The 23814-nt window shown below is 47.0% G+C and overlaps 1 protein-coding gene across 1 annotated transcript in view; it reads left to right on the plus strand.

Annotated features, from left to right (window-relative positions):
* The first annotated feature begins 934 nt into the window (after positions 1-934).
* LOC147618326 (phosphatidylserine decarboxylase proenzyme 2-like) overlaps positions 935-23814 on the plus strand; it is an 89616-nt gene continuing 66736 nt past the window's right edge. The window contains exons 1-3 of the mRNA XM_086774792.1: positions 935-1158; positions 22643-22722; positions 22908-22932. Of these exons, the coding sequence (XP_086630918.1) occupies positions 1000-1158; positions 22643-22722; positions 22908-22932 (264 nt within the window). The 5' untranslated portion in view covers positions 935-999. The remainder of the gene's footprint in view (positions 1159-22642; positions 22723-22907; positions 22933-23814) is intronic.

Consider the following 23814-nt stretch of genomic DNA (forward strand, 5'->3'; position numbering starts at 1 on the left):
GGCGCTACGGTCGTGGAGCATGTGTGTTGTCAGGAGGTGGCACCGACAGACTTTTTATTCTTGCTCCCACATTGCACTTGTGCTTGATTCGGCATCCAGCCCAGTTTGTGGTTGATTGAATAGCTCATCGAGTCCTTCCATGGTCTCCTGCAAGAATTGTTGATAGTCTATGTTCTGGAAGGAGGCCAGTTGGGGTAGTCTTTGTTCATCATCCAACCTCCTTCTCTTGCTTCTTGGACTGGATGGCTCTGCAGTTCTTTTTCTTTTGCTTGCGTCAATTGGGGCCTCTAGTTCTTGTATGGGAACTGTGGCCGCCTCACGCTTTGTCTCTCCTCAGCCCGTATTGGTGTTGCTTGTTCGGGCGTTGTCTCTGTTGGCCTGTCTGCCAGAGTTGACTCTTTGAGAGGAGATAGATCTGTGAATATGACTACCTCTTTGAGAAAGAGTGTGTTCTCTAAAATATGTACTAGATGGGTACATGCTTTAGGGCACAAGCGCCGATATAGGGACTCCATAGAAAAAAGTCCCTTTTTTAGAAAAAAGTCATTTCTTGTGTATCTCATATATATTTTTGGTGTTTTGAAATTTTAATTGGAGGTTTGTAAGGTTGAAAAGTCAAAGAGTCCATTTATGGACATTAAAACCTCAAAATTATGGACATTACAACCTCAAAATTATGGGGAAAAGAGGGACGATAATTGCACTTTTTCAACCAAGGAGATAATTGCACTTTTTCAACCAAGGAGAAGGTGCCACCTCAGATTTTGACTTTTTCAACCAAGGAGAAGGTGCCGCCTCAGATTTTGACTTTTGTCGGTGAGAAAGTGAAAGGTCTAAAAAGGTTTTTGTGAGAAAGTTAAAGGTTTAAAAAGGTTTTCCAAAAAGGAGATGCGGGCATGTTCCTAGGAGACAATATATTATATTGATATTAGATATATCGACTTCACATGGGTTAAGTGCAGTTAGTTTCTCTCTCTTTCTTCAACTGTACCAGTAGCGATGGGCCAGAAGATTTCGGCGGGGAGGTCTCGCCATGGAAAGTCCAGCGATTGTGAGGGCTCCTCTTCCAGCCGAGGAAAGAAAGGCGAAGATGACTCCTCTTCTGCTGTCCATCGCAGCAAAACTTATTGTGGAATCATACGCATACAGCTCGATCAGGTATGTGACCTCAGAATGTGCTGCATGGACTGCTTGAACAGGGGCTGCCTGCCCAATCATCTTTTGTTTTTTGTGTGTGTGTGAAGGTGAAATGTTAGCTCTGATATCATAAGCAACTCCGCCTTGCATACTTGTTTGTGGGTGCACCCCCACGCGTGTGTGTGTATTTTGAGAAAGCTGCATATAATTATCACAAGAAACTCAGCCCTGAGCATATCTGATAAAGCACAAAGCCTTTTCTTGGCCTCCCGGCCTGCCCCGGAGCCAGGGGGAAGCACTGAAATCAACAGAAACCACTAAACTAACAAGTGGGGGTGAGGTGAAGCCTGCCCAGTTGATCACACGAATGAAGGTATCTCGCTGTGTAAGTAACGGGTGCACGCGCATGTGTGTGTTATGAGCAAGCTGAGAGGTGGCCTTTACAGCTGCATATCATCATCTGTTGTGTGTGTGTGTGTGTGTGTGTTGTGTGTATATTTTGAGCTGGCTGAGCTGATGGCATTATGGCTGCGTATAATTACCAAAAGCAACTCAGCCTTGAGCATCTCACTTTGTGCCGGCATGCAAGCACAAGTGTGTGTGTGTGTGTGTGTGTTTTTTGAATGAGTTGAAATGATGGCCATATGGTTGGATATCATTAGCACTAGTGCCAATTTTTGTCATGGCAAACTCAGCCTTTTGCCATGTTCAAGGCTATCACTAGAGCTAATTATATGCATAAAAAAGAGCATACATGCACACCACAGAGAAACTCTCTCTCTCTCTCTCTCTCTCTCTCTCTCTCTCTCTCTCGCGTGCACAGGGCGCACGAGAGAGAGAGAGAGAGAGAGAGAGAGAGAGAGAGAGAGAGAGAGATTTTATTAATGTCTTCCAAAAGACCGAACTCGGCCTATGAGACAAATTGGTGTACCTGTATGGGGTATCCTCTGTCATCCCAACAAAATGAAAAAGTACTAAACTAAAAAGCTGAATCTGGGTGTGCAATAAGTACAATGAGTGGTGGAGGGGATGGAGCTCTACTACTAGGAGAATGCAAAGCTATATGCATGGAGTACAATCATGATATGCAACCTAGCTAGCTCCATCCTGTACCATACTGGGGGTATAAAATGGTATACATCAATGAAGGGGGTGTCCACAACTCCCTGAAGAAATGCCTGGGTGTGCTCTGAAGCGAGCCAGTCGCCCCGCACCCTCTCTGTGAAAGTGAGCTCTGATCTCTGTCATCTCTCTAACTCTCAGTGCTTTCATGCAGACACCTTTGGACACTCATTACTCCGCGTGTTGCGGTACTTGCAAGGTACCAAGGATTTTATGGAGAGGGGACCACTCTATGTGGCTGGAGAGACTCCGACTAGGCTAGAGATGCGGATTCCCGACGATCTATTACCGGGTATTGCTTTACTCTTGGATGATGATATGGTAATGCTAGTGATGATGATATGGTGATTCTGATGATGTTTGTCATGTGCACAGAGTGTATCTACCGTGTGCAACATGCACACAAGACTAGCTTCGAGGCTTGGGGAAGCTTGGAGCTAGGCAGGCTGATTGGCGAGCTGGGCTAGGGATAGACCGACGGGGGGGCATCCAAGTATGGATAGGCGGGTGCCCAAGTGTGGATGCCCGGTGACCGGCCAAGAACCTATAAAAGGGTGGCCAAGGTTAGTCAGTTATTCATAGAGTCTCGCGAGTCTTTGTGAGAGCTCTATGGTCAGGAGCCTAGAACTAGTGCAGACGTGCACCTGCTTCATGCAGCCAAGGCCGGCAGTAGTCTCGAGGTCCGCGAGGGTAGCTCCGTGGCGGTATGGGATGTCACGGGGTAGAGACTGGTCGGTATGTCTTGCTAGTTAGCTCAGTGTGACATGTGAGAGATTGACCGTCGTAAACACAACCTTAGGCTGACTAAACTTCACTTAATGATGCTTAAGAAATATATAGATAGTGTCAATGCAATGCAATGCAGCTATATTAAATGAATGGGTTTACAATGAGATCTAAATAGATCTATGATGCTGTCCTAGATGAAGATCCTTCTCGGGATGAGATGGATGAGCTTAATGCTGAAGATGACGACTGTTCCTTGCTCCAATGCTGAGGTCCACCCTTCGATGCCAGCTTTCCTCTGGAGGAGGTAGGAATGATGACTTATATGCTGAATATGCTGAATATGCTGCCTATGGTGCTGAATATGTTGATTTGATGACTATCTGCTGGATGAGCTGCTGTCCCACTGACTTTCCCTTGTCTCCTGGGAAGGAAACGCTGAAGGGAATGCTTGGAACTAATGCGATGCTGTCTGTATGCTGAAACGTTGATGTACTGATGTTGAACTGGTGAACAGATGACGAACTGATGCTCTCCTTGTTGCCTAAGAAGGAAACGGTGAGGAGAGGACGATCAATGCGTTGCTGATGTGAGATCTATGAACTGAACTGAGATGAAGGACTGAATGGATGCGCTTCTTATATATATGTGGGAATAATGCTGGTCGGCCAGCCTTGCTGCTGTCGGCCAGCTCCTGGATGCTCACGACCTGCCATAAATGCATATCTGCTTCTGTCGGCTGGTCATAAAGTGCTGTCAGTTGGTGCTAACAACCCCGACTTGATGCAACTAAATGCCTTATATACTTACGAAGGCTAAGGTACTGATGTTGGTGCTGAAACACCCCCATTTACATGCTTATGCTGATATATGCCTGAATAATACTTAAATGTCCTACTTAATGCTTGATGATGCCTACACCTGATGGGTGTGCACGTGACATTCCCCTCTGCTAAACTGTTGCTAGGTGGTATACCTGGCAACCTTTCGACTCCCCTAGTGATCCTTCTCCACTGAAACGACTGCCCCCTTCTGACTTCTTCTGCCGGGATTGAGGTCGGCTGTAGGAGTTGAATCCTTCGAGCCAAAGACTTGCCTACTGCGGGAACTGAATGGCAAATGCTACTAAACTGCTTGGAAATACTTGAGTCACCCCTGACTTGTCTGTGGAATCCTTTCACCTACCATCTCCGTCGTTCCTGAAACTTTGAACCTCCTGAGGCGATGTTGGAGAAAACTTCCGTCTTCTTCCGTTGAAGAGAACCCCCTGCTGCTGCCAGTTGAAGCCCAAATCTTTATGTACTCCTTTGATGATGGATGTGATTCTTCCCCAGAGAATTCATGGGCAAACATGTATGCCTTGCAGATGCAAGACTGACTACTAAGATGACTGCTATGCAAGCCATGTGCAAACCCTATATGCTGTGCAAGAATGCAGATGGATGGGTTACTAATGCATACCTAAGGGAAAATCCCTAAGGATGGCCCGCAAGATTTTGAGAACTGGGTTTAACTGTGCGGAAGCAATTAACATGATGACTGACTGAATGACTGATGGAATGAAAATGATCTAAGGCTGGTTACCCTCAAGGTTGCATCCGTACGTACTGTACGGATCGATCCGTACCGTACGGAACGTACTGTACGGATCCGTACGCGTACGGATCCATCCGTACGTTTACTTTTTTAAAAAAACCCCTTTTTGACCTTCACCGTGCGATTTTGGCCTTGTTTTGGAATTTCGCCTGTTTCGCCCAGCGCTCTGTTTCGCTCCGTCTCTGCACACTGTGCACAGGTAATTCACACACTCTCTCGCTCATGGCCTTGGTCCCTCATGATGCATCTCGTACTGTACTCTCTCTCTCTCTCTCTCTCTCTCTCTCTCTCTCTCTCTCTCTCTCTCTCTCTGCCAATGCACTATTGTCTACATGATTAATCTCGTCTCTCTCTCACTCCCTCCCGAGTCCGGGGTCCCTCTCCCTCTCTCTCTCTCTCTCTCTCTTTCCTCCTTTGGAGTATGCTCTACGCTCTCCCTCTCTCTCCCCCTCTCTTTCTTCCTTTGGAGTATGTACTCTGCCCTAAGCTCTCTCTCTCTCTTTGTTTGTGTCACAGAGCTTCCAGGATCCAATATGCCGAAGCCATGCAACCCCTACTGGCAGGAGCACACGAATGTCATCCGTGTTATTAATACGCCGACCCAAGCTGGTTCTGGCACGCGTAGATGGCAGTGCAAGTATTGCAACTTCGAGCTCACGAGCACAATTTCTTGTGTCGTGATACACTTGACAGGTATTGGCACCACCGGCAATTGTGGTGGGTGCAAGCAGGTGCCGCAGGATATCAGAGACAAGCTCATTGCTGAGAATTCATCAACAGCAAAGGGTTCAAAGAAGGTAAGGGGCAGCCAGCACACTCAAGATGCACTTCATGATGCGCTTGTGGGGGAGATGGGTGATTCTTCCACACAGGATAGCCAGTCTATAGGGGGCAGAAAGAGGGCCCGTGTCATGCAGGAGGGTGATGAGGATGATGATGCACATGTGCTGAGACAGAGTACTTTGCCTTCACGTGTGTCATCTCTTTCGTGGGTGAAAGAGAGACAAAAAGTGGCTGAGATGGAGATTGCAAGCACTCTTGTGGAGTGCAACATCTCCTTCAATGTATTGAGGATTGATCAATGGAAGAGAATGGTGAGGGCCATAGCAGAGGTTGGCCACACAGACTCGTGGTTCGGGGTGGAGTATAACAAAATGCGTACCACGATGCTTGAAGAGCAGAAAGCCTTGATAGACAAGGCATTGGTACCTGTCAAGGCAGGATGGCAGTCTTTTGGGTGCACCATCATATCTGATGGCTGGAGTGATATGCGTAGACGACACATTATCAATATTTTGGTGTCCTCAAGTCTTGGCACATACTTCTTGCGGGCTGTGGATGCAGGAAAGGCAGGAGAATCCATCAGTGCTGAGTTTATTTATCAAAAGCTCCGAGAAAAGGGAGGTAGATGATAGTGTGATATTCCGTAAACGGACACACAGAAGCGTCCCCGATAGGTGTGCTACACAAAAAAGGAAATCGTGGTGGGATAAGCGAATTAGGAGAATGCAGTTGACAAACTGGAAAATTTCCGGACCGAATCTTAGCACTGCCCCCGATCCTAGTCGGCCTTATGTTCGTGAGACTGACCCGAGTGACTTTACGATCGGGACTACTCTATTCCAAGATAGTAGACCTGTTGCTTTCAAGAGTCGAAAGCTGAACGACACTCAATCTTGTTGGCCAATCCTTGAGAAGGAGCTTTATGCTGTCATTTACGCTCTCAAGGTTTGGAGGCATTATTTATATGGCTCCAAGTTTGTGGTATTGACTGATCATCAGTCAATATGATCAGTCAATCAAGTATGTGTGATGCGGATGATTTGAGAGGAAGAAAAGCTAGATGGGCAGAATTAATGCAAGATTTTGATTTTGAAATACGCTATCAAAAGGGGTCCATGAATAGTATAGTAGATGCGCTTAGTCGGATTAGAGAGGTGAATACTTTGTCGTTCACCGAGATTTCTACCGACTTATTTCAGTCATTGAGAGGGCTTTGCAAGATTGATAGTTATTTTGGTCCATATTGGTAGAGGATCTAGGACGGGAGCTCATTGATCGACCAAGACTTAGTGACTGAGCAGCCTACCATTCAAGCTGCGGGAGGGGAGGCCAATGGATGATTTAGAATGGTTTACTATTCTGTAATGACAAAATTTGTGTACCATAGGTCTCGGACATTAGGTCCAAGATTCTTAAGGAGTGTCACGACGCCCCTTCTGCTTGGACACGATAGGATACACAGGACATTAGCTTTAGTGAAACACACTTTTTATTGGCCAAAGAGGGAGACTTGTGACAAAATCCATACTAATGCACTCCCACTTCATTTGGGGAATATCCAAGGGTTGAAGTTTTCCAGGCATCTTGATCCTTTCAGCTTTGATCCTTTGGCATGAGAGACATTGCTTCAAGTACCGAAGCACATCATTTTTCAAGCCTGCCCAATGAAAGCTCCTTCTTACGGCATTTAATGTTTTTGCATAGCCTGGGTGTCCTGCAGCAAGGCTATCATGAGCTTCATGGAGGATTAGTTTCTTTAAAGCAGGATCCTTAGGGATACATAGCCTGTGATTGAAGTAGAGGCTTTCTTCATGAGTGGAGTATCCCTTGATTAGATTCTTCTCTTTCTCTGAATTTCCCCCTTCTTCTACTAACTTCATCATTCTCTGATAATCTGGATCATGAGATGAGACTTCTTCCACCTTGACCAGTATGGGATTATTTGGCATTGAAATTGCACTCAAGGAGGATTTGCGGCTAAGTGCATCTGCTACCACATTATCTTTCCCAGGGCGAAATTTAATGTCGAAGTCATATTCTTGTAGAATTTCAATCCATCTCCTTTGCCGCATGTTGAGGTTATGCTGGGTGAAGATCCACTTTAGACTTTTGTGGTCAGTTACAAGCTGGAATTTGCCCCCCAAGAGATAATGTCTCCATAATTTGAGGCAATAAACAACTGCTAAGAGCTCCAAATCATGGGTGGCATAATTTGCTTCATATTGCTTCAGCTTGCGGAAAGTATAAGCGACTGGTCTTCCTTCTTGGCCTAAGACACCACCAAGTGCTAGACTACTAGCATCAGTAACCACTTCAAATTCCTTGGCGAAATCAGGAAGTTTCAGGACTGGGGCAGAAGTAATAATGACCTTGAGCTGATCAAAACTGTTTTGATGGATTGGCAGCCCCACTATTTTGCAATTCTTCTTAAGAAGATCCGTCAAAGGTGCAGCTACCAAGGCATAATCTTTGATAAAAATCCTATACCATCCCGTGATTCCCAAAAACCCACGAACTTCACGAACTGATTTGGGGGGTGGCCAATCCAGAATATCCTTGACCTTGGCGAGGTCTACTGAAATGCCATCTTTGGAGACGATGAATCCAAGATACTCAATTTGATGAGTAAAGAAGGTACATTTGCTCCTCTTGGCATAGAGTTTGTGTTTGCGCAACAATTGTAGAACTCTACGCACATGCTCCTCATGCTCTTTCATTGATTTGGAGTAGATTAAGATGTCATCAAAGAAAACAAGCACAAATTTATCCAAGTAAGGACGGAATATATCTTGCATTAGGTGGTTGAAGGTTGCAGGAGCATTGGTTAACCCGAATGACATTACAGTAAACTCATAGTGGCCATAACGGGTATTGAAGGCTGTCTTGGGTATATCTGGTTCCTTGACTTTGATCTGATAGTAACCAGACCTCAAATCTATTTTTGAGAAGACTTTGGCCCCATGAAGTCTGTCAAGAAGTTCGTTGATGCGAGGGATAGGATACTTATTCTTGACAGTGACTTGATTTAGCCCTCGATAATCTATGCAGAGGTGGAGAGTTCCGTCCTTCTTTTTTTGGAAAAGAACAGGTGCCCCCCAAAAAGAGCTACTGGGGCGTACGAATCCTTGCTCAATGAGTTGCGAAAGTTGTTCCTTAAGTTCAATGGCTTCAGGAAGGGACATTTTATAGGGAGTTTTTGAGACGGGTTGAGCTCCAGGGATCACCTCGATTTCATGATCGACTTCTCGAGGAGGCGGTAGCCCTGTAAGCTCATCAGGGAAGATGTCAAAGAATTCTTGGAGCCAAGAGGGTTCTGTCTTCATACTAGGTTCAATGGCTTTGTTGAGCTTGACTAAGAAAACTTGCTGACCCTTACGTGTTCCCTTGAGAAGATGTTTTGCCTTGACTACCCTAGATTTAGGTTTTCCTGTTATCCCCTGAATAGATATTACTTGGCCATGCTCATTTTCAAAAGTGATACTCCCCTTGTTACAATGAATGCTAGCTATGTTTGCAATTAACCAATCCATCCCAAGGATTCCATCATAAATTCCTAATGGCAAGACTCTAAAGTGGCCATGAGTTTGCTCATTACCAAGCTCAAAATCAAGGTTTCCTATAGAGTGGCGAGATACTACTTCTTTCCCACTGGCTAATTCTACAATCATTCTTCTAGCTGTTTTTTGACCCAAGTTTAATGTTTGCAAACACCTAGGAGAAAGGAATGAATGGGTACTACCACAATCAATCAAAAGCTGAAATGGCTTACCGTGATGAGTGGCTGGGGTTTGGATTACACCAAATTGTTTATTCGGACCTTGGTGTTCTACTGCCGCATGGACGGTGGCGCGCTCTTCTTCAGCCATTTCCAAGGTCGGTTCTTCACTTATAATACAGGCGGTTCTAGCAACTGCTCCTCCGCGGCCTCTGCCACGTCCACCGCCTCTTGCACCTTGGTGGATAGGGGTTCCACGGCCTTGATTTCCTCTGCTACCTTGGGAAAATGATGCTGCCATCTTGGGACAGTTGGCTCTAAAGTGTCCGGGCTCATTGCACTCAAAACACAGAGGGCCTTCTCTGGAAGAAGCAGCATACGAGCGGGGGACAAAAGAGTTGCCTTGTCGCCCTCTGTTGTAGTAGGGGAAATTCTGTTGGGGTTTCTTGTAGGGTTGATCTTTAGGATTTGCCTCAGGGTAAGATCTCTTTTGATGCTTAGGTTTGTCAGTCTTCATTTCTTTCACAAGGGGCTTTGCTCGTATGAGAGCATCCTGTAATGTGCTTGGCCTCATTGCTTCAAGGCGGGAGTCTAAGGGTTCATTTAGCCCTTGGCAGAAACGAGCCACTTGCTGGGAAGTAGTCATAGCTGGGGCATACTTCCGAAGAGTGATAAATTTGGAATAGTAGTCCTCAAGAGTTCAGCTGCACTGCCTAAGACTAAAAAACTCATTCATCTTTATGGATTCATGGGATGGGGGAAGATATCTTTCCTTCACTGTCTGCTTGATGTCTTCCCACGTTTGAGAATGCTCGGTGACTTCCTTGTCACGACACCACTGTTTCCACCAGAGTTTAGCATCTCCGATAAGACGAAACCGTGCAAGCATAGACTGATTTGCTACTCCAGTACCGGCGGGGCAGAGAAATAATCGTCCATCGCCTCAATCCAGACTTCAGCATCCTTCTCAACCTTTGAACCTTCTCCTTTAAAGGAGGGAGGTTGCATTTGCTTGAGCAGGAGCTTCTTCTCTTGGGTATCAGTGTAAAGCGCATTGGGAAGTAGAGGGTGATCGTCCTGGCCATCATTGTAAAAACAATTTTAAGATTACAAGATTCATATTTGTACAACGCTTATTTTTGGAGAGTAAAACATTGAAATTATTTTATTTCCAAATTTTTACAAGGACGAGTTTTATTACAAAGATCTGAGACTAATATAATTAGTCTTACTTGCCATCAAGGGAAATTCCTAAGCTTGACCATGACATAAGGGTAGAGCGGTCCACATAGGTGAAATATGGGGGTTCCGCTGTAGTTTCTAAGACTCTAAAAACTGATGGTAAGGGTGGTAAACTCTGGATTGGGGTAGATCCCAACACAGCTACTCTATCAGCAGGTAAGATCTGCATCACTTGGTCATACACCCAGCGATCCTGAGATATGCGAATCCCATCTATAGTCACAGAGGTGTCGGCCCTAGGGGTACCGACGAACCAAAATAAACCGATCATCTTCAACTTTTCAATCCAACGAATCCGCTTTAGGTCGGTGGTAAGGTTCCCAATTCGATTTGCTCGGACGAAGAAATATCTCGGCCCACGACTCCAAAAATCTCTACCCCATCATCCTCTTTCAATACGAGAGAAATGAGGGAGGGACATCTTCTCTAGTATCTGCACCATGGTGTCACGGAACTCAAAATTTGAGGAGTGACTAGCAGTCTCGAAGATGCATTGGAAAACCAGAAACTTCGAGTAGGCATCTTTCTCTTCCTACAATCATTCAAACATCAATTCAACTTGTTTGTTTTAGTAAGATGTTTTTATTAATTAGCATTATGTTAGGTAAAACATTCATTACAAAACAGTCCTTAAATGGCAATTCCTAGGAGCTAAGATCGGCTCTGATACCAATTGTAAGGTTCCCCCCTTCTAAAATAGGAGAAACACTTAAGATAGTCCACTAAGTCTTAACTTGGAGAAAATTTCCTATTTATCGACTTCTTGACCATGTAGAGATTCAAGGATACGATTCATAGATAAGACCTAGTCCTATCCCGCAGGGGAAGCGTGATCTTCTAAAAGTCAAATCACCCATAGGATAATTTATCATAAATTGGGCAACTACTAGACTTGATCTCTAGAGGCAACGCTTTTTTCCTCATCCATGCAAGGCACAGCCGCTGACCTAGTCTTCTAGAATAGAGTTGCCCAAGAACCTAATTATCTAGCGTAGGACTTTCACTTAATCTGTTGGAAAGCCACCCGACTAATTGGGTCCACCCGTCCGTAGGATGGTGCCATCGGGGCATTCCATCCTCCCACTTTCCACCCTACTCACACGTCAATTTGTTTTCTAATTAATCCTACCACACTGTTTGACATAAATAAACATGTTCCTTAATTAAAGCCCTTTTTACAAGGTTTGTTAAGACAGCCTTTTTACACAATACAATCATGCCAAAGACAAGATATATATATATATATATAAAGTTTATACATGAATCATTTCCATACAAGCCAAACTGGCTCTCTTATTCTTTTCCTTTATTCTGCCGATGATCTAGAATTCGGCCTTCTAGCCTCTACATGCTGGGCAAAACCCTACGGGACCATACACCTCATCGTCGGCCGCTGGCGAGGACTCAAGCCGGCCTGTCGCCCTCTCAGGCTCCATCGCTCGATCCTCCCGTCCCTCAAAGGGATGTCTGCGCACTAGGGTGGGCTTATTCACCGCACTAGCCTGGGCCCTCAGAACTAGGTAGCATCATAATCTCTCACCTCAATCGGCGAACCTTATTCTCCCAATGATACGAGGGATACCTTGGACTAATCCCGGGCTTTGCTACGACGCCGCCCGGCTACACAAGCACGGAACGGAGTTAGCGTTGAAGCCAGGAAAAACTTGCACTCTTTAAAGATAACAATTTCAATGCAATTTATTAAATACAGCATCACACAATTCATAACTTCATACAATTTTATGTCGTTATTTTAAAAGGAAAAGATACACATTTATTAGCACTAATATAAAAAAATGCTTCTTTAAAATATAACCAAGCTAACCTGGCCCCACCATTTTCTTGAGGAGCTTGTAAAGGGAGGGTTGGAGCCGCATCGGGAGCATCTTCCCTAATCTCGTTGTTGCGTGCTCCTCTCGGAGCAATATTCTGACGTTTTCGAGAAGGGGCCATTCTGGATGGCGTCTTGTAGGGCTCGCTGCCGCGGTCGAAACGCTTCAGTCGGATCTCGATTCTGAGATCGTTTGCTCACCGTATGAGCTAAAGACTATAGCGCACGAACTCTTTCTTAAGGCAGAAAACCCTTATTAAAGTCTACGCAAATGGGGGGGGGAGGGATTGTGAGATGTCCTTAAGACCAAAAACGTGGAGGAGGGCTGTGAGGGCTGCTGTAAGTCTATTCACACGGGGGGAGGGAGAAGAGTTAAGGACACTGCCTCCTAGCAAGAGGGGGATGGAGCAAAATTGGCTTATCTGAAAAGAGGCAAATGAGGGGGTGTGAGAGGGGTGGCTGCACTACAGCAAGTACGCTGCACAGGGACGGGCGGCGGTACAACAGGACATACACTACACAGAAATGCGTGTTGCCTGTGGAGCACCCCGGGGATTTATATAGCTGTGGGTATGGGTACGGGCGCTGCGCAAAGCAAGGACGAAAGGACGGTGTACCATCAAAGGCTATGGATCAGTGGCCTGCATGTGTCTAGGGGAAAGGTACGGTGTCGGTTGCCAAGGAAAGGAGTGGTACACATGTACGTTATCTGGTCTGGGGCAGCATGGGTGTCCACGTAAGGGTACGTGTGGACCACGCAGTGGGTGGGCGCCCTTTGGTTCTTGGGCGGCCATCGTACGGGCACCCTAGTAAGTGTGTATGGTCCAAATTTTGGAGCGGGTACCCAAATTTGGGGTGTCCGCCTCGATTTGCGTACCGGACCACCTCGGGGGGCGTTTTTTTTGGTCCGGGAGGTTCTCCTGGTCGTTGGGGTTCAGACCGTTTGTCAATCGGACGCCCGGTCGTGCATTTATTAAGGTTTAAAGGTCGTCGCTTTTTAACTAAAATGACTAAAATTTGCGTATAAGCTTGATCCGGTGTCCGTTTTGGATGCTAATCATTGATTTTTATACCATAAAAACTCATAAATTTATCTATTACATGGACATTTCTTTATTAGTGAAGATGGGTATGTTACAGCTACATTGGAAGAGGAAGCCAAGAGATGGGCACCGTCCTTACATGTACGTGTAGTTGGGTGGGAAGATAAGGGAAATCCCCAAGAGGATGCAAAAGCTCTTGCAACAAAAATTGGAGCCACTGATGTACCCATTATCGGAGCATGGCGAGTAGGCAGAGATGAAACCAGGGCGAAGATATTGATCATCAGGTTTGGTGACTTGGAGAAGAAGAAGGCCTTCCTCTCCAAAAGGATGGCCCTTAAGGGGGAAAAGATTTATTTGGATGAGGACCTTACACCGGCACAGATAGCACACCAGAAGGAACACATGCCGCGTGTGCTTGAGGCAAGGAAAGAGGGGAAATGGGCGGTATACAGAGATGGTCGAGTCATCATTACGGAGAGGAGGCCCGCTTGACGGTGCGCGGCCTATGATACATTGCGATTCACGGTGTGGAATTGCAACGGAGCCCTTAGAACAGATGCAGGATACTTTGAGGATACTTTCAGACACAGTGATATTGCTATGTATACGGAGACCCATCAGTGCACAAACAAGAGGCTTCGTGACGTCCGGGGTTATAGATGGGAATGAGTTTTCCGCCCTCAGCCACGCACAGTGGGAGGTACCAGAGGATCTGGAGGAGTGGCAATACTTTACAGGGAGGAGCTTCGTGACAAAATACATGTGGTACATAGAGATGCAGATGCGAGGTACATGTGGGTCCGAATATGCAGAGGGGGGCTCCGCGAGCTATATGTGGCGGTATGCTACTTTCCCCCAGCCCACTCCAGGTTTGCACCATCAGGAGAGTCGCCCTATATACTACTATATGATGATATCATGAGGTTTGCCAGCATGGGAGACATATTACTATTGGGAGACTTTAATGCACGTACACGCACAGAGCAGACAGAGTTGTATGATACTCAAGAGGCTATGTACCGGGAGATCACGGCAGAGGATGTAGGGTTGCAGAGATCAGCACAGGATGAGGGGGAGATTACAGATTATGGCAGGCATTTTCTCACACTCAGGAGTGCACATGGGTTGGTCATATACAATGGCTTATTGAGATGGCAAGGATCAGATGCTCACACACTGGAACTCTAAAGGGGGAGCGAGCACAGTGGACTACTTGATGGGATCTCCTTCATTGATACCTGATGTGCGGGGTTTCACGATTTCGAGTAGGCCCATTGGCATAGCAGTCGATCATGCATACCTGAGTTTCACACTAGTAGGTAGATCCCCGAGAGATGGGCCAACCACTCATCTACCTAGGTACCCGAGATATCAGTTTACACGTGAGACTGTTGGGGTTTATCGGGATGCAGTATCTGATGGCTTGTTCGCTTTAGACCCGCATAGCTCTCTGGACGAGATCACGAGAGGATTGGCAGGTGTTCTACATGCATCCGCCTCATATGCGTTTCCCTTGATCCCTTCCACCCACCCCCGCAGCACTGCCCCGCAGAACAGTTGGTATGATGATGAGTGTCGTGAGACACGAGCACAGCTACAACGTGAGGTCTCACACGCATAGACAGGCCAGGATGATCTTTCAGCGCCTTGTGCGGAGGAAGAAACGAGCCTATCTGGCTAAGCTAGAGGAGGAGATCTACCAACTCTTCCTGGGGAAGGACAACAAGAGGGCATGGAAGATGTTTTAGGAGAGACAGCCTGGTACTTCGATTACTGCACCTGAGGCATGGCATACTTATGCTAGAGAGCTATATGATGCACCAGGACAGCCCCCCACCCCCCCTCCACTGGGAGCTAGACCGCCTAGCAGCACCTTTTTTACTATGGGATGGTGCTAGATGCGATAGACAGGTTACAGAATGGAAAGGCACAGGATCATGATGGGCTAGTTGGAGAGCACTTCTCATATGCACGAGACACTTTGGCTCCGCTCATTGTACATGTGTTTAATCGTGCCATTTGTGAGGGTTTCCCGACAAGCTGGACATAGCATATCATTGTACCACTCTTTAAGAGTGGGGACCAGGCAACTCGGGACGATCATGATTGGTCATTACTTGGCCAAATTATATGGCTCTATATTGGAGTCGGAGCTGAGCCGATGGGCAGAGAGGCATGGTCATCGAGCACATGGACAGGCTGGCTTTAGGAGAGGATTTACTACCTTGGATCACATACTGACACTTCGGGCACTTATTGAAGAGGGCAGGGCACAGAAGAGGAGGACCCGAGGATATGCAGTGGGTGATATATGCTTTGTATGAGTCTGTGAGACAGGCAGAGTCTGAGCTCCAGGCGGACTATCTGATAGGGTGACCAGCACGATAGGGGTGAAGCAGGGATGCCCGCTATCGCCCACCCTCTTTGGACTATACATTGATGCGGTCTTTGATTATGTAGAGAGATTGGGAGGCCCAGGGGCATGCCTGGCAGGGGTGTTGATACCCATCTTGTTATATGCTGATGATATTGTTCTAATCTCAGACTCTCTAGAGGGACTACAGAGACACCTGGATGCATTACAGGCTTTCTGTGCAGATAGAGATCTGACAGTGAACCTTGGAAAAACCAAGGTTATGGTGTTTAACACCACACAGGCATGGGTGACGAGATCAGAGCCTCAGTTCACTTTCTGAGGGGAGCCGGTAGAGTACGTCAGGTCATATGTCTACTTGGGAGTTACTTTCACAGGACCGCGTTTCTCCTTGAAGGAGGCAGCAGCAGCTAGATTAGCTCGAGGGCATGCAGCCTTGGGGACACTTGAGAGGCAGTGTGCACACATACAGTTTCAGGAGCCACGCACCAAATTGTGGCTATTTGATACGCTTGTCACACCGACCCTCTTGTACAGAGCTCCAATTTGGGGGTCCAGTATACATCACAGATCTCAGAGAGGGACAGATGAGGGATGGAGGCAAATGGAGAGACCACTGATTATGATGATTGTCCGCATGATTCGGAGCAAATCATCAGTACCACATGAGATTGTTCGGGCTGAGCTGGGTGCCCCACCGGTAGTAACCGAGGCCCTATTCCAGGCAGTTACCTTTTTACAGCGGCTATGGGAGCTCCCTCAACAGAGGTACTCCCGTTTGGCATTGACCTCATCCATACAGTTGGCAGAGGATGGAGATACTCATTGTTGGTACGCTCAGATGAGATCATGGTTTGACCTACATGGTTTGTGGATAGAGGCACTACCACCCTTTCAGTACAGTCTGGATTGTCCATTTTTGGATCTCACCCGCTCAGAGCAAAACCGCGTGATCAAGATGGATATCATCAGAGTGGACACAGAGAGGACATGGACTAGTCCCCTTGAGCCCTTGGGCACGAAAATGACTCATTACAAGAGCCATTTTCTACACCTCTCACCGGATGATTTTATCACCCGCTCGGCGTACATGGATGTACACCTATCACATGGGATACGTTGTGCCATTGGACAGATCCGGACCTCATCACACCAGCTGCGGATTGAGACAGGGCGATATGTGCATCAGATCGTGGATGACCGCATTTGTCAGCTATGCTACCAGGCGGTAGAGACAGAGGAACACTACATTTGCCGATGTACAGTCTATTATGAGATCCGAGGGAGATATCACTGCCTCTTCCGAGAGGGTTTTGGGCCTTTACGCAGGGTCATGGAGTTTGAGAATCAGAGATGCCTGGGATTGTTTCTACTTGAGCTCAGGAGACACAGAGAGACCCTCTTGGCAGACAGGAGGCCGAGCCATGATGTACCTAGACAGAGGACCCTGACAGATTTCTTCGGCACCAGCACCAGCAACCCATCCCACACACCTCCTGATACCTCCTCCATTGGGCCATCAGGGCACCGACCACGCTCCCAGGGAGTCACCATTGATAGAGCAGTTATCTTATGTCGTGCTCGTCGGCCACACCCACCAGGATCCCGACCACGGCATCCTCACCATCGCCAGATCGGAGCCATTATTGCTCGGCATCGGAGGCGCCTATCTCGCTTCTACGACCTCTCCATTCTAGACAGCCCCATGGCGGAGATACTTGATCTAAGGAGAGGGCAACACTTCAACTGATCAGCATACATGGATCTACCTGATATACATTTTCCAGTATTTTCTACTCAGTATCATCTCGGAGTCTTGCAGTTCTATTCTTTTAACTGTAGGACAATCAGTTTATTGTACTTTTTAGTCTTGTTCTCTTTGATGAGACCCCAACTTCAGATGTACTCTCAGTTTTGGTCTCATAGGCCACTATGGCCTCTTAGAGACGTTAATAGATCATTTCATTTCATTTCATTTCTCTCTCTCTCTCTCTCTCTCTCTCTCTCTCTCTCTCTCTCTTTGTCTCTCTTCTCTGTCTATGTTGATTGTTCTTGCATCAAGAGTACCTATGCAATGCTTAGGGTTGAAAGAAGACTACCTAGAGCTTCCGCATGTCACAAAGGTAGCTACTTTTTTTGCGTGTTGGGTCTCACCACCTTCGCTCCGAAGGGGGATTTGTTGGGTATTCGGAGCCTCATGTGTGTGTGAAACAACCCTTAGATGGCTTAGTGTGTTTATCTGTGTGAACAACCTCTTATGGCGGTGAGTGTGGTAAGCCGTGATGTCATATGTTTAACCATGTGTCATTGCACCAGTGTATGCGATGTGTCAAAGACAAGGCTTTTAAGCCTATAAAAGACATTGTACTCTTTGAAGCTTGTATTACATTAATCAATAGAAGCTATCATTGAGTTGTGCATATGTGTGTTAGAAGTCATCTCCTGTCTAGTTTTATACACCAGGGCCTTTGTTGTGGGTGTGCCCGCCCTTATGAGGTGTTTTCCCATTTTTCCCCACTCTCCGTATTTTTCCCCTATTTTTTCCCATTTTTTTGAGGCTTGGGAGGGCTGCCAGAGGGTGCCAAGAGCAGTACAGTGCTGGCCGACTGGATGTTTATCAGTCGTGGGCACTCTTGCTGCTGGCCGACTGGTTTTGATCAGGTTTTGGCACCAGATAGCTGGCCGACTGCATTTATGCAGACGTGGACTTCTTTTATCAGTCGTGGGCTTCTCTTATGCTGGCCGACTGCCCTCTAGGGGAGTATATATAGGACCCCAGCCCCCATACCTCATTTGTATCATATCTTGGGATCTTCTTGTGTATATAGAGCAGAGTTACACGCCTACATCTGTCTCTCTCTTGTGCTGTTTTTCTGCTTGCGTTTTTTGCTCGTGTTCCCAGATTTGGTCATCATCTCCGCTGCATATTCTGACATGGTATCAGAGCCCTAGGCTCTAGATAGTTCTTGGGATTTGTGTGAGCAAGAGGGGACTGTTTTGTGGCTGATTGGTGGACTGTTTTGGGCTGATCGGGAAGAGGAGAAGCAAGAGGAAGGCGGGCTGATTTGCTGGACAGCCACTTGCAGGTATCAGTTCTTCTTTGTTCCCACCCACCCACCCTTTTCAGAGTACATCCCCGCTATGGCAGATCTGTTTGAGATGGCCGAGAGACATGTGAAGATCCCGACACTCCCCACGTTTCCGGTGGACCGTCAGTTGGACGGGAGCAACTACGGCATATGGAAGGTGATGATGGAATCCGTTCTGGAGTCCTACGATCTCGTCGATTTCGTCGTTGTTGGTGTTCCACGGCCGGAAGTAGAGGAAGGGGAATTACCGTCAACCCGAAAGGACCGGGAGGCCCAGACACAGATGTGGGATCGTGTCAACGCCAGGGTCCGTTCGTTTATTTTCCTCAAGTGCACACCACAGGTAATCAATCATGTAAAGCACATGACGCTGGCCAGAGGTATTTGGCAGCATTTGGCCTCACTTTACAACAGGGTATCGCCCATGAAGAGGATTTCCTTGGAAGTACAGATGCGTGTTATGAGCCCTGCAAAGTCGTCGACGATGCGGGAGCATATTAACAAGCTGCAGGCTCTTCAGCAGGAAGGTCTTCAGGCTGGGAAGGAGATATCGTCAGAGGACATGGCCATAACGTTGCTGTCACATTTGCCCTCTTCGTACTCAGCATTCTACTCCTCTTTGATTACCAGTGGCAGGCTCAGCACCATCACGTGGGAGGAGCTTGTGCCCATGGTCCTGGACCAGGAGGAACGATTCATGAACCCTCCTCAGGGTGGAGGTTCGGAGGCCTTTACTGGCCAACGGTCGAAAGGCCGTAATTCGGGCAAAGGGAAGGCTTCATCGGAGAAGTCTTCTGAGAAGATGTCCGACGCTGACCGCGACAAGCTGAAGGCAGAGAGGACCTGTAATGATTGTGGCGAGAAAGGCCACTACTGGAGGCAGTGTGCCAAGCGGAAGACCGAGAAGGGTGCAGACTCCTCAGCAATCACGAAGACTCCGGCTTTTGTGCACCTGGAGGTGATGGACACAGATGTTTCATTTTCTTCAGGCAGGGAGGAGATTGGAGGACTCTCCGCAACGGATACTCGGGAGTGGATTCTCGATAGTGGTGCTTCCAGGCACATGACTCCTTCCCGTTCCGGTTTACAGGATCTCTGCAGGTGTTCTGGTCAGATTCTTACTGGGGATACGTCCACTATCCCAGTTCACAGTGAGGGCAGGATGGAGATAGTTCCCGATGGCAGAGGGGGGAAGCATTCCTCCCAGGTGTTGTATGTTCCGGCACTTGGTTTTCATCTGTTGTCAGTGCATCAGGTTTGCAAGACTGGTGTACGGGTGGAGTTTGATGAGCATTTTGTTGCTCTCCGGGACAAAGCAACAGGCCAAGTGGTTTGGGAAGGTGGAGTGGAGAATGGAGTCTACAGGCTTTCAGCACTCTCTCTCCCAGGTCCTCAAGATTGTGATGAGTGGCAGTGTGGTAATAGCTACTCAGGTGTGGATACGCTGCAGGTGCGGGCTTTCAGAGACCAGATGGTGGATAGCTTGCCAGTAGATGGCAGCAGTTGGCAGGAACTTTCCAGTACTGAGGTTGGTAGTTCTTGTGTTCGTGAGTCAGAGGAAGCTGAACAGGTCACTTATGCTCTGATGTCTCGTCGTGTTCGGGACATAGAACCTCCAGTTGTTGAGGATGTTCTTTCCACGGAGACCTTTCGGAAAGCCAGGCAGGTCACAGGTGATTACTTGCAGAAGGAGGTGGTTTCTCCAGGCTTTGTGGTTTCGGATTCAGAGGGGGTGGTTGACAGGTTTCATCAGGTTTCCAGGACTTGCTTGTGCACCGTAACAGGTGTTGATCCTTGTGAGCAGTGTGATGTCTCTGTGACTCAGAAGCTGTATGGTTCATTGATCTGGTTGATGGACACCGGATTGGACGGGAGCTTCCTGATGAGGCAGGTGAGCTCTTGGTTGCAGATGTCTCTTTGTGAGGCAGGATCGCGTTTCCTGTGGTTTCTGCGGCATGCGAAGGATCATGGACTCTTGTACACAGGAGGGGGATTGTTGGATGGAGTCCGACTCCACGGTTGGAGTGACTCGGTTTGGGGAGGAGATCCGGACACGAGGGGATCTACTTCAAGCCCAGGAGCAGTTTTACGGAGCAGGAGGAGGTTACATTGCAGGTTTGGGTTTCCACTGGAGGAACCCATGGTCATCCAGAGGCACTTTGTTCGTGAACAGATTGTTGCTGATGACATCTTGCTGGAGTTCTGTTCGACGGAGGACAGTACGGTGGACCTCTTCACGAAGTCGCTCTCAGGATTTGCTCAGGCGGCACCCCAGCTCCCAGTGGTTGGTTACACAGCCAGGAGCTGAGAGGGGGTGTTAGAAGTCATCTCCTGTCTAGTTTTATACACCAGGGCCTTTGTTGTGGGTGTGCCCGCCCTTATGAGGTGTTTTCCCATTTTTCCCCACTCTCCGTATTTTTCCCCTATTTTTTCCCATTTTTTTGAGGCTTGGGAGGGCTGCCAGAGGGTGCCAAGAGCAGTACAGTGCTGGCCGACTGGATGTTTATCAGTCGTGGGCACTCTTGCTGCTGGCCGACTGGTTTTGATCAGGTTTTGGCACCAGATAGCTGGCCGACTGCATTTATGCAGTCGTGGACTTCTTTTATCAGTCGTGGGCTTCTCTTATGCTGGCCGACTGCCCTCTAGGGGAGTATATATAGGACCCCAGCCCCCATACCTCATTTGTATCATATCTTGGGATCTTCTTGTGTATATAGAGCAGAGTTACACGCCTACATCTGTCTCTCTCTTGTGCTGTTTTTCTGCCTGCGTTTTTTGCTCGTGTTCCCAGATTTGGTCATCATCTCCGCTGCATATTCTGACAATGTGTTCTCCCTAGAAGTTTTGTTCCTCTCTCTCTTTACACATTGAGTACCTTTTATCCACCATACCCTTGCTGACTTTTGCTAACCCTAATCTCCCACATCCCATCTATAACCCACTGCCTTGGGTAGCCCTTTCTGGGGGCTTTGATATGAGAGAAAGAAAGAAAGAAAGAAAGATATATTAACGTCTACGAGAGGCCAAAGTCGGCCTATGAGACAAAAAAAAAAAAACAACTGTGTTCTTCCGGTCATCGGAAGAAAAGAAAAAGAAAGAAAAGGAAAAGAAAGAAAAGAAAAAGTGTGCATGTGTCTGGATACAACTGTGAATCATCATGGATCGGTGGAGCCCATATACAAACAATATAAAGGGGGGTGGGGATGTGGATGGAGTGCTAAGGCAATATGCATCTCTATAAGCTGAAGGGGTAGTACAAGCATGCTATGCAGATCTATGTCTAACTCCATGCAGTGCCATAAGAGGGATATAAGATATCATACATCGCCGATGCTGAGGCCGTGAGTGGCGTGAACATGTACCCTGAGTCTAAATGAAAGCGAGCTAGCCTCTCCTGTGTCTCCATCTGGTCTCTCATCCTGATAGCTGCTATCTCTCGGTGACGGAGTCGGGGTGCTCTGTGTCCAGTCTGTCTAGGTCTCCTTGTGGCTCTCAATTCCTCTGCTCTCTGTGCAGTCACCCCATGTGGTACATCAGCTGGCACTGGCATAGCTCTCTGGAAGAAATCTGTGAGCTGGGACTGTCTCCCACCCCTAGTGGGAGCGGGTGTCTGGAGAGAGAGAGATAGATGGGGCACACACATCGGTGAAGTGTGCGGTGTGTGTTAACCAAGCTGCGAGATGGCTTTGTGGCTGCACTTCATTAGCTCTAGTGTTGGCCTTCACCATGGCAAACTTATCCATGCAGTTTGTTTAAAAAGATTTCCCTACTAAGATGGACAATTTTATACATGAACTTGCATCTACTTCTGGACCATAATGACAAATGAATTGGTAGTAATGTGAAGCTTTGCTTGTAGACTAATGAAGTTAAGATTGTTGTTATTCGCGTTAAGCTACCTGAAATCTCTATGCATGTGTGCCTTATTACGGCAAAAAGTTGAGGGCAATTACTTGCTGGATTTGGGGGGGGGGGGGATAGGCGGAAATGCAGTTCAAGGACAGGTGGTTTGCTTGCATTTCTCTGGGACAACAAACCTTCCGGACTGCAACATCATCTCAGTACTTTCCTTATCATTTGCATACTCTATCTTCCTCTTCAATGCATATTTCTAAATATACAAGTGTTGTATTGTGTCAAATTAAATTAAACTAGGCATGCATGCATGTTCTTTATAGTGCTTTTGTAGGACTAACATTCACCTGTGTGTGCGCTTTTCTATACATGTGCTTTGGCCAAAATACAGGACGGACAAACCTATTTGGAAATCGGTAAGACCATTTTTCCACCCCTAAGCTTGAAATTCTTGAGTGTCTTTCATGGTAGTTACATCAGAGTTAATGCAATATTATGTACCCAATGCAACCCAAACCCATGCCTTTCCCTTCCGAATAGCACTACTAGTAACGTGATGCTTTGACCCAAATTGAACCACAAAACTGAAAGTATACAGAGGACAAGATGAGAGGAAAGAGAGTCACTAAGGAAGACTTGGTTCTCTCAACCTACCCTACTGTATATAACTTTTTGCTAACTTCTCTCCAAAGAGAGCAACAAACCCTTATATGCTTAATTGGAATCCTTGTCTTCATCTGCATCTATTGTTGCAAATAGAGAGAGCAACAAACTTCATTTGCTAACTTTTCTCCAAAGAGAGCAACAAACCCTTATATTTATATGCTTAATTGGAATCCTTGTCTTCATTTGCATCTATTGTTGCTGTTCGGACTGAATTTCCTACTCTCGGTGACTTGATCTTCTCTCCCGTTTGGCTGCTTCCAAAAGACGAAGATGTTTATAATGAAGCGAGAGGGGTTTTATTTATAAGGAAAAATAGGCCAACTAAGTCAGTCAACACTAGTTGGATGTCACCAACAGGATACTCACCTTGAGGACTCCATGGCAGATGGGTACAGAGAGAGCAGATGTCCATCAGGGCTTTATGGAAGATGGCTATAGAGAGATGGCAGATGGCCATCAAAAACCTATGGCAGATGGCTATAGATATTTGGTCCTGCAAGGCAGATGGCCATGGAGCTACTATGGTAGGTGGCCATAGAGCTTTTGGACCTTGAACATTTGCATGGAAGAAACTCTGGAGAGTATTTGTCCTCTGATTGCTAAGAAAAAGTGGACACTGGACAATGGTCTTT

Source organism: Cibotium barometz, chromosome 35 (genome assembly GCF_041138505.1).
Source record: "Cibotium barometz isolate CiBa-2024 chromosome 35, ASM4113850v1, whole genome shotgun sequence".
Classification (NCBI taxonomy): domain Eukaryota; kingdom Viridiplantae; phylum Streptophyta; class Polypodiopsida; order Cyatheales; family Cibotiaceae; genus Cibotium; species Cibotium barometz.